Here is a 12,035-nt window from a genome sequence, read left to right on the forward strand (position 1 = left end):
AGTACTGAGAGTGACATGCAAATTACACCCACACACCCACACATGAGAGGCTATTTTTGTAATTCAAATTCATGCTCTATCAGGAAAATAATATATATAAAAAAAAGCAAAATCATTGCACCAAATCCATCCTTCCAAACACATTATTTTACACCATGCATGAAACAAGTGTTTTATACTCCAAACAAGAACCATCAAAACACCATTAAGTTCCTTATTTATTTAACAAATTAGTCATTAGTAAATGGTCTGCTAATAACAACAAGACACACAGGAACTAATGTTCCTGATGCATATTATTCAGACTAAAAGTCCCTTCAACATTTTTGTGAACTTCCACCTTGAATTTGTCCTCCCTCCCCCCTCCCCTCCCCAGTTTCAGCAGCAAATCAAACTTGGCAAAGTCTTCAATCACCTATAAGCCAAAAAAAAAAAAAAAAACAAAACAATAAAAAAAAACATAACAATAAATGACAAAATCAGCGTTCAGCTATAAGGATTTAAAGAGCAAACAAAATATAACAGGGAAATTTATCACTCAATTCCTATGTATTTACATATCTAACAACCATATCTTACAAATCACATGAAATTTAACAACATTTTAATTTTTAAAATGCAAAAATACACATTTTCATGCATATGTAAGGTGATAAGGCGTATATGTAAAAAATTGAAGTTTAGGAGTTAAATATGTAAGTACATAGGAATTGAGTGGCATGCACGAAAACCAGTAAAACTCGAACAAACTAATTCAACCTCGGCTTTTGCATGTTGAATCTCAAGCAGCTCATAAGCAGCAAGAGAATTGGACCGTTCATTGATGGTCTTCACAGCATGGTTTGCTGCATCCCGGACGACCGGATCGTGGTTTGGGACAGATCTCCATCCAGGTTCATGGCCATCTAGCAGATCATTAGGCTTATTTAGTCTAAGGAACTATATATATAGGAGGTCAGATTAGCAGCATAAGGCTTTATTTGGAACAGCTGCAGCTGTCTGTTATACTAGTAGTAGAACTATTTGGGGAAAAATGATTTCTTGTATTATAGATTTGTTTTATGATTTCTTGTATTATAGTTTTGATCTCCAGTAATTTTGGATGTAAAAAGATTGGTTCTCAGCACAAATTTTCGAAATGCAGCAAGATAGTTGTAGCCAAGTAGAGCGGGTAAACAATTAAAATGATTCATGTTTGTCCAAGAGTCTATAAAAGTGCTAAATTAATCCATAATATTTTACTTGCGGGTAAAAATAGTCCTTAGTCAAGACTATTTAATAAATTGAAACTTTTATAGACTCCGGGGCTACAATGACACCCTGTAAAGAGTCGGAAACTATTTTTTCACATTTCTCCAATTAGAACTGTGGAAAAAAAATTATGAGAAATCTGCCACAAATGAACTGTTTTTTGCGAAATCCCCAATTAAGCCAACTACGGATTTCAATTTTGATGACTTTCATGTGGTAGTTTTGTAAGGAAAGGTTTCCGTTCGAACACAAAAAGCAATATACATGGGTTAAACAAGCAGCTCTGCTTTTCGGTTTCTTGAACATTTGAAAATATGTTTCTAAAAATATTGAATTCACAGATGTATTTAGGAATCACTGTTGAATTCTCAATGTGAGAATTTCATTCCAACATGCAAAACGAGTAAAAATGAAATAATTATTTTTTAAAATATGTTCTAGATGTGGGTGCAAAGGATAGCCACGGCGTAACAGGGAGCCGCTCTCGCTCAAACGATTATGCTCGTCTGGAACGAACCAATCTAGACCCAAGAGGGCCGACCGGCTCTTCCACGTGTGTTTGCCTCCTCCTCTCCATAGTGGGATCCAATCCTAGTTATCTAGAGCATATTTATGTAATTCCTTTGTTTTAGGTTTTTAGTTTTGTTTAGAACAGTCGTCAACATCAATTTTTTCTCCCTTAAAGGGTTGTATCTATGGGATTGGAAGATGCTCTATCTATATTTCTCTCCCGAGGTAATGATTATCTTCCCATATCCCCCTTCTGCATTCTCCCACGTCCTTTCCAGATCCGAGAGGGCCAACCGGCTTTTCCACGTGAGTTTGATGCCTCATTTCCATAGGGGATCCAATTACAGTTATCTAGGGCTTATTTATGTGATTCTTTTGTTTTAGGTTTTCATCTTTTTCGTGGGTTTTGTTTAGGGCAGTCGTCAACGTCCGTTCTTCTCCCCTCGAGGGTTGTACCGAGGGATTGGGTGATTCTCCGACCATATCTCCCTCAAGTTGGTGATTATCTTCCCCCCCATCCCACTTCTGCATCCTCCCACATCGCTGCCCGGAACAGTTGTCTTGTCATTTCTTCCAGCAATTTGTGGCTTTTCGCGACGTAAAAAGGCATCGTTTCCGCTCCTGCTATTGTGCGCTCGTTCGGGTGTGAAGGATAGTCTCGGCTTCACGTGGCGTAAGAATCGCTCTAGCTCTTGCAATTGCGCTCCTCTAGACTGAACCAATCCAAACCAGGAAGGGCATGGCTCTTCCATATGGATTTGGCACCTCCTTTCCATAGGGGGATCCAATCCTAGTTATTGAGGGCTTATTTATGTGATTTCTTTGTTTTAGGGTTTCAATTTTTTTTTTGTGTGTTTTGTTTAGGACATCCTTCAACGTCCGTTCTTCTCCCTTCCACGTCTGTATCCGAGGGGGATTGGGTGGTACTCCGGCAATTGCACTCGTCTGGACTGAACTGATCCAAACCAGGGAGGGTCAACTGACTCCTCCATGTGGACTTGGCACCTCCTTTCCATGGGAGATCCAATCCTAGTTATCTAGGACTTATTTATATGTTCCTTTTGTTTAGGTTATCAATTTTTTTTGTGTATTTTGTTTAGGACATCCTCCAGCATCCATTCTTCTCCCTTCGAAGGCTATATCTGAGGGATTGAGTGGTTGCATCTATCTCCCTGGGTGGTGATTATCTGAGGGATTGAGTGGTTGCATCTATCTCCCTGGGTGGTGATTATCTTCCCCTATCCCCACCTTCCACATCATGTCATGCTGCTCCAAGCCACTCTATCCTTACTACAGCCGCCCGGAACAATTTTCCCTCTATTGCTTCTTGCAAATTTCTATCTTTCAATCGTCTTTTCTTGTTGACGCACCACCCACTTGCAATCCCTTGTTGTCCAGTTGTCCCAATCCAATTTTGGCTTGGCGCCGCACCCTCCACCGCCTACAACTTGCTACCCAACACCCTTTGTTTGTTGTTACGCCCTCCCACTGCCTCGTTCTCGGTTACCGCACCTTGCCAACCCCTGCTTGTTGTCTAGCCGCCACACCACTTCCCCGGTTTGTTGTTGCACACTCTAGCAACCTTCTCTCTTGTCACTCAAATTCAGAAGAGAGCGTTTTCATTTACCATTTTGAATGGTACCCTTTACCAACACATATTTGACCAAATGTGGTTGTGTTGTGTTGGAAAGGATGAGATTCAAAAGATCTTGACTAAGGTCGATGACGACCTTTCTAAATCCTATTAATCGGACACCAAAATGAAAATCAAGATTAAGAGACTAGGGTACTACTGACCTTCGATGACCCTTGAATGCATAAATTACGACAGGAACCCACCACCGTTCTCCGTTATCATTACCTTAACATGAAGCCCGCACCCGTCGATCCTTGCCCTGGAAAGTCCTTTTGTATTTTTGTCATTGCTTTCCTATTTTTAAGTGTTTTGTTTGTAACCCTTTTGAATTTCCGCAATAAAATTATCATTTTGTTGTGATTTTTTGGGTTACCTCTGGTACTGGATCTTCTTCATGTGCAAGAAACCCAAATGAATCATGTTGCTGAAAATCTCCCACTCAAGCTACTGGTTGGATTTCAAATTCAGACCTTATTAATTTAGATTTTAAGAGTGGAGATGCAAATCAGAGTCCTTTCGGTTGTGGGGGCAACCCATTCCCAAACTCAGCTTATTCTCCTTATAATTGTTACAATCTAACTATATAATCATTCTCTCAACAATAGCCTTATCCCAATCGTCACGACAGTGTGTATGATAGGAATATATATGGCAGACCAAAATATCTATCTTCCCCACACAAAGGTAGCATAAACGCATGCAACAATATATCTAAAGTTAACAAATATATATGCATATATATATATGAACAAATTTAGAAACATGAAGATGTGTCTATCTATATATGTACAATGTCCCAGTAAAAATTGATTGTAAAACAGATGTTATTTTTTAACTATTATCTATTAATGACATTTTTGTTTCAAGATACCTAGAAAAAGGAAGATACATCATTTGATTTCCCATAACAAATTTAGTAAACTATTTGAATTTTATCTATCATGAACACAAGAATATTAGGACTCAAATGAGGGGCAATCTATTCCAGAGAGAATTCTGGTTCTCTAAAAGTACGGCAGGAGGGGTTTATCATGAAAAACAAAAGTAATTAGGGAAGGATCGAAATAGAGAGAAAAAAAAAACACAGTGGCATTGATGTTGATGTAACAAGACACCGCATATGCTATGCAACAAATTTGTGGAGAAAAGAAATTGTCAGGTGGGGGGCATTTAATTATAAATCTAGAGGAGCATTTCCTACTGAAAACCATTACCTTTATCAATTTCCAAAAGAAAAAACCATCTAAATAACCCCTAAGTTAATAAGCTGACTCCATCAAACAGAAGATGGTCAACTGAAATTTTAAGTTTTGTTTATTTCGAATGATTTAACAGAACACATATTCATCTAGAGGAGTATTTCCTACTGAAAACCATTACCGTTATCAATTTCAAAATAAAAACCATCCAAATAATCCCTATGTTAATATGCTGACTCCATCAAACAGAAGATGGTCAAATGAAATTTTAAGTTTTGTTTACTTCTAATGATTTAACAGAACACATATTCATCTTACTTTACAATTTCAGATGATCAACAACAACAACAACAATAACAAAGCCTTAATCCCACTACATGGGGTCGGCTACATGAATCTTTTTTCTCCATTACGTCCTATTTTTAGTGTCATATTTTCATTTAGTTTTAATAAATTAAGATCATTTTTTATACAATAAGCCCAACTCTTCCTAGGTCTACCTCTGCTATACAATAAATTAAGATCATTACTTAATTTGTATCTAAAACATCTATTCTCCTAATCGGATCATTGGATGGCCGGCATTTAGGGTCTGTTTGGGGCAGCTGCAGCTTATCCAGCTTCTGCTGATAAGCAGCTTATCCGGATAATCTGTTGATGGGCAGTTGATCCGGATAATCTGTATGGATGTTTGGTTAGTGCGTTTTGAAAACAGCTGATTCTGGAGAAATGACCAATCTGCCCCTGTTCTGGATAAACTATTGAGCTGTTTTGTTCGTGTGTTTTGTGAAACATATATTCTCAATCCTACCCAAATAATCGTCAAATTCTTATGTTTTTCTGTTAAATCATTTGCAAAGGCAACTCTCACCTCACAAAATCATAAAAGAATCTAATATAAATCACAACAAAGTAGCATACACTTGTTCATTTTCTCCTCAAATGATTCAAAATCAACCTTGCATTGCATTCTTCCCATGTACATGCAACACCACAACGCAGGGAGATAGGGGGAGAGGGAGAGAAAGACAAAAAAAAGATACAAAGGAATTGAGGGGGGGAATAAAGCCACAGGTTTGCAACTATAAGGATGCATATGTGAAACAACATAGCCCATAAGCAATTTGAAGCACCACGTTCTTCCTCTCCAAGCTGTATAGGGAAATGAAAAATCACGAATACAGAAATAACTCTTACCCGTGGACAGGAGGAGGTGCAGGTCGCGATATGCGATTGAATAGGCGGATAGAAATCCGTCGCTAGATGCCACCAGCACAATTTCAGGATTAGGGTTTTCGGAAGGAGCAAAAGCAGCCCTGAAGATAATGCAAGAGCTAAGCTCCCTCTCGACAAGAATGCTACGACGATAGCCTTCTTCGTCCCACCGTCTCGCGTCTCCTCCACTTCCTCCGCCGGTGATCCTTCCGACCTCCATGATCGAAGTATCAAACCTCCACCGAGTTTCGGAGAGCAAGGAAGTGTATGAGAGCAGCAGGATCACGGGATGCCAACCAGGGTCACGAGAGTAATTATTAGCTCGAAAACGCGAACCACGGGGGTCGACCCGCGGTCCGCGTCTTTCACAAATTATAAAATACAGTTTAGGATAATCTGTTAATAAATGCAAAAAAAACGGCAATGCCGCGTTTTCAAAACGCCGGCCGCACTTATAAGCTGCCCCAAACAGGCCCTTAATGCGATCAAATCATCTAAGACGACTCTCTCTAATTTTGTCCGTTGCTGGAGCTACACCAACCCTATCACAAATATATTCATTTCTCATTTTGTCTCTAAGTGTAAAGCCACTCATCCACCTAATCATTCTCATCTCGACAACACTTAACTTAGTATTATGCATCGCTTTTAAAGGCCAAAACTCAATGTCACAGAGCATTGCATGTCTCACCACCATCTTCTAAAATTTTCCTTTCAGTCTAAGCAGTACTTTTCTATCACACAAAAGGCCCGAAGCATTCTGATCCACCTGAAAATTATCTGTTTTTAATATACATCTAATGTTCATTTTATGCACATTTTTTATGATATTGCACTTTAAAGAAAAATATTTTACATGTTTTTTGTTCCAGATACAAGAAATAGATTTTTGGAGAAAATGGAACAAAAACGGTGCAATTTGAAGTCAAAACGAGGAAGGAAGAAAATTTTGACCTTACACATCTCGATATGTCGTTCTATGCTTAATCTCTCTTACATTTATCACATGTTTTTGAATGAAATTACACTTTAAATCAATGTTATTTTTATGCTTATCTTGTAGGTATAACATTTTGGAGTGAAACGAGACTAAAACGGAGCTGAAACGGAGTGAAACGATGTTAAACGGTAGAGCTGCCTGCAGGGTGGCGCCTAGGCGTCAGAAACCGTCTAGAGACTGTTATGGACTTTTGGTGGTTTTGAGTTGTTCTGGAAGGTTCTAGTTGGCTATGCATGCCCAAATGAGTCATGCAATGAATCTAGACATCTAAAAATGAAAAGATGTCTCTTAGAGTGAAGAGGTGTGTCTCTTGAGAAAAATATGTTTTTTGTCTAAAGAGGGGCTTAATGCCTCTCAAGAGGGATAACTAGGAGGAGTTTTAGAAGGATTTTAGAGAAAGTTTGGTGTGAGTTTATGGAGATATTGATTTTTACATTTTCTGTAGAGATTAGTGAGGGATTTTGAGAGATATGAGTAAGGAAGTATGAGCGACTCATGGATCAGCAGGAGACTTTGTTGGAGATATTTTTTATCTTTAATTCAGAGAGAAAAAACTAAGTATTGTGTTTTTTATTATCTTGTAATTGTTGTAAACATTTTCTAGCGGATTTGTTTTAATTTAATGAAGTTTTCTATTTTTTTTATCCATGTTGCGTGAGTAGTCTTCTTTATTTTTTTCTTTTAATATGAAGTAGTTACATGTCTAGAAAATTTTGTTTTATGATAGAATTATTTTTATTTCCATGTGATGAATAATATCTCATTTGTTTCATTAACATAACTTAAATGACAATAAGTTGTGTTAAAATAAGTTATAAGTGAAACTAAGACTCGGGAGAGCAATAATCTTATAACGAGTGCACTCACATTATCCGGTTAACTATGATGAAATAGTTTGGGCGGCATTCTAACTTTTAAGGAAATATAAGTTCAAAATCTGTTTCAATTAGGAGTTTTTATGTGACAAATAGTTGCTCAAAACTAATAGAATATTAGGCGTACCTATACACTCAAAAGATGACACATAATTTATTACATAATTTTATCAATTCTTTTACTGCTTATGTTATTATTTTCATTTACTTTTGCTTTACTATGATTTGGATAAATGTTTTGGAATGCATGTTAGAATTGTTTTTATTATTAATGTGATGGTATTCGCTTGAACTTCATTTTCATTGCAATTTTGGCTTATTGTACTGTTAAAATTCGTTGTAATTGCATTAAGACTCCGGAAGGGCGGTGTAATTCTCAACTTAGTGAAGTCACATTTCATTTTGAAAAAAGCTATGACGATCGTCCAATGGGGAGTGCAAATAGATAGAGAGATAAGATTTGATGAGCGTAGAATTGGTTTCTAGGGTGAAAGGTTAGTCTTTTATCAATTTGGTTTAGAGTTAGAACTAAAGGTCACTGATAGGACCTATAGAGAGTGCACAATGAGTCTATCTAGAGGTGAGAGGCTAGAACCTACCCAGCACTACTATACATGCCGACACCTTTAGTTTAGTCAATGCTCTTTATGCTTGGAAGGGGTAAAAAATATGTATGCTCCTATTTGTCAAAACTACATTAAATTTTATACATTTCATTCCTTCACATTTTCTATATCATCGCACTGGAGAAGGGTAATCTTTATTATCTCAAAATTCTTCAAATCAATTTATCCAGATAAATTATTTTTAGAATTAATATTTGCATTTAGGAATAGTTACTATCCTTAGATTTAATATTTGCATTTAGGAGTAGTTGCTAGATAAAACATCATCTTAATCGACCTTCCAAACTAAGACCTGATAGTAGTAGACAAGGATTTCACCTAAAGGTTTTCTTACATCGCATCTCTGTGGGATCGATACTGAGGCCTTTAAAGAAAACTCTACATTTCTTGAAACGATATGTATATTTGTGTAATACCCCTAGTGTGTAAATTATAAATCAAACTTTACATTCATTTTGCAAACTAGCCGCTTAATTAAATTGGGTCAAGTTCTTTTACCAGAAAACATATATAAAAACTACATAATTGTGGGTCGGGTCACATTCCTCCACTTCAACCAACAACTTGAATTCTGCTATTAACATTCACATCTATATCATCATTGTTTTGAACAACAGACCCGATATATCTAAATCGCTTACATCTTTTAATAATTTGATCACCCAAAGTTATGTTTCTGTCATTAGAGTTACTACTACTAAAATTACATTCCATGTATTCAGATTTAGTTCTACTAAAATGAAGGCCTTTTGACTCCAATGCAGACCTCCATAATTGAAGTTTTTCATGGGTTTTTTCTCTCGACTTATCCACAAGAAGGATATCATCAGCAAAAAACATACACCAAGGTACATCCCCCTGTAAATGTCCAGTAAGACCATCCATAACTAAAGCTAACTAAAGCAAAAGGATAAGGGTTGAAAGCAAATCCTTAGTGTAATCCAACAGAAATAGGAAAATATTTGGTCAATCCTCCTTCAGTTCGAACACATGTAACAGCTCTAGTACACATATCTTTAATGACTTGAATAAAATTCATATCAACACCTTTCTTCTCAAGAACTCTCTAAAGGATATCTCTTGGAACCTTATCGTAAGCTTTTTCTAAATCAATAAAAATCAAATGTAAATCCTCCTTATCATCTTTGAATTTCTCCATCAAACCTCTCAATAAATAATGTATAGCTTCCATGGTAGACATGCCCGGCATAAATCCAAATTGATTATGAGAAACCTTTGTAATATGTCTTAACCTACGTTCAATTACCTTCTCCCATAATTTTAAAGTATGACACATCAACTTAATTTCTTTATAAATTGCACTCTTGTGCATCCTCTTTATTCTTAAAAATGGAGACCAAAATACTCTTCATCCACTTCTCAGACATCTTTTTAGTCTTTAAAATAATATTAAAAAGTTTAGTAAGCCAAGAAACTCCAAAATCTCCTATGTATCTTCACACTTCAAAATGTATGCTTCCATAGCAGACATGCCCAGCATAAATCCAAATTGATTATGAGAAATCTTTGCAATATGTTTTAACCTATGTTCAATTACCCTCTCCCATAATTTTAAAGTATGACACGTCAACTTAATTTCTTTATAATTTGCACACTCTTATGCATCCCCTTTATTCTTAAAAATGGGGACCAAAATATTCTTCATCCACTTCTCAAGCATCTTTTTAGTCTTTAAAATAATATTAAAGAGTTTAGTAAGCCAAGAAACTCCCAAAGCTCTAAAATATTTCCACACTTCAATTGGGACATTATTAGGTCCTATAGACTTTCTACCATTTATTTTCTTTAAAGTCTCATCAACTTCTTTTTTACTAATGCGACGGTAAAAATGAAATGTTTTATTGTTATTAACGATATCAAGATGTTATTAACGATATTGAAATGTTTTATTGTTATTAACGATATCAAGATCACTATGATCGATCACATTTTCAGAAACTTCATTAAAATGTTTAACAAAATAACTTATCCACCTATGTTGAATATATTTTTCTAAGAAAAGCACTTTTTGATTTTCATATTTCATATTGAATTTTATCTTTAATACACTTTACTTGAATTAAATCTTTACTCGCATCCGCACGTAATGTGAGAACCTTTGTTTATTTGACACTACACCTTACACAATTTTCACAATATTCAGATCTTACAACACGTCGCACAAATTTTAGTGTCACGGGTTGTTATTTTAGGCTTCATGTGAGTCGTTTGATATTTTTTTCATTTTTTAAAAATTTTAAATTAAAACCAATTTTTATAACATACTTCTTATACTTTATATGTTCTTACACATTATTATTCCACCAACTATTTTTATTTATAAAAACTTTTTCTTTTGATTCTCCAAGTACATCTTTTGCTACTTATTTAATAGTGTTTTTATTTTATCTCACATAACATTTGCTTCTTAATAAACTTCTCAAATTTTGAAATCTTGATTTTTACTCATAAAAATAATTTTATTTGAGTCTTTTAAGTTCCTCCATCTAATTCAAATATGATGAGTCCTAGTATTCTTTATTTTATAATTTTTCAACTTAAAGTCTAGAACTAATAATCGATGTTGGGTACTTAAATTCTCACTTGAAATGACCTTACAATCTTTACAATCTCGACTATATCTTCTTCTCATAATAAAATAAACAATTTATGATGATCATAAGGTAAATGATAGGTAAATAAAATTATCTATGAAAAAAAAATTTTCATTTATTTAATTAAAATTTCTCCATCAAAATCTACAGGAAAAAAAAGGGCCTTCTTCATTACCTCGTTTGGCACCAAGATCCGCAGAGGTGAAGCCAGAGGATTCTCCATCCCCAACATGCTTGAATTCCTGCAACTCCTTATGATTAAGCCATGCCTTCGCCCACACCTTCGCCTCATACAGCTTTTTACTCCCTGCGTCAATCGCCTCCAAAGTGAGATGATGAAGAGTTCCCGAAACCACCTGCTCCTTCGCCTTCACCACACGAGCAAACTCCAGCGTAGCATTCTGCAACAACAAATAACCCCCAATAGTAAAAAAAAACCCTAGAAATTGCAAAACCCTAAACAACAGATCTCCACGAAACCCTACGAAAGATCCGGATCAGAGAAAATCGCGAGGCGGCGAATTGTAAAAAAAGCAAACCGGAATGGTTAAAACTGATTCTAACAGATCGACCTCCTTTTTGTTGTGTTCGTCGACAGCGAAGCGGCCGATCTCGTCGATTTCAACACTGTTCGCGTTGTTCTTCGATTCACGAACTCCTCCCAGAGTAGCCATGGCGATCACTTGATCCTCGTCCGCTGCGCCTTGGTGGAACCCTAATGCGAGAGCGAAAGAAGAAAGAAAACACAGAAGAAGAAGAAGAAGAAGAACAGAGCGATTGTCGAATGAAGCCATTGCCTTCCCCCTTTATTCTGTCTCGATGACCATCCCGCCCCTGGGTTCGTTTATCTCTCTGAGCTCTGACTAACCGCCTGTGGGTGAGAAGGATGCATTTAGTGTTGCCACGTGTCCGACACATGGGAGGAATCTAACGGCTAGTTTGGGGATTTTAACTGCTTAAAAGAAGCTTAGCGTAGAGGGTAAGCATGAATATTTAATGCCCTATACTTTTTATTATTACTATTTATAATTTTAAGGAAATGATTAGCGAGGGTTAAAAATATTACAAATTAAAATAGGAGACCTTACATGAATGCTATATTTCTTAT

General features: G+C 36.2%; 1 protein-coding gene across 1 annotated transcript; it reads right to left on the reverse strand.

Annotated features, from left to right (window-relative positions):
* Positions 1-127: 127 nt before the first annotated feature.
* Positions 128-11,770, reverse strand: LOC110024442 (cysteine proteinase inhibitor 12-like). The gene is made up of 4 exons (XM_020724410.1): positions 11,500-11,770; positions 11,103-11,328; positions 760-905; positions 128-415 (listed from the first exon to the last, which is right to left on the reverse strand). The coding sequence occupies exons 1-4, from the start codon at positions 11,719-11,721 to the stop codon at positions 278-280; spliced, it is 732 nt and encodes a 243-aa protein (XP_020580069.1). The 5' UTR covers positions 11,722-11,770; the 3' UTR covers positions 128-277.
* Positions 11,771-12,035: the final 265 nt, after the last annotated feature.

This window comes from Phalaenopsis equestris, unplaced genomic scaffold, assembly GCF_001263595.1.
Source record: "Phalaenopsis equestris unplaced genomic scaffold, ASM126359v1 Scaffold000256, whole genome shotgun sequence".
Classification (NCBI taxonomy): domain Eukaryota; kingdom Viridiplantae; phylum Streptophyta; class Magnoliopsida; order Asparagales; family Orchidaceae; genus Phalaenopsis; species Phalaenopsis equestris.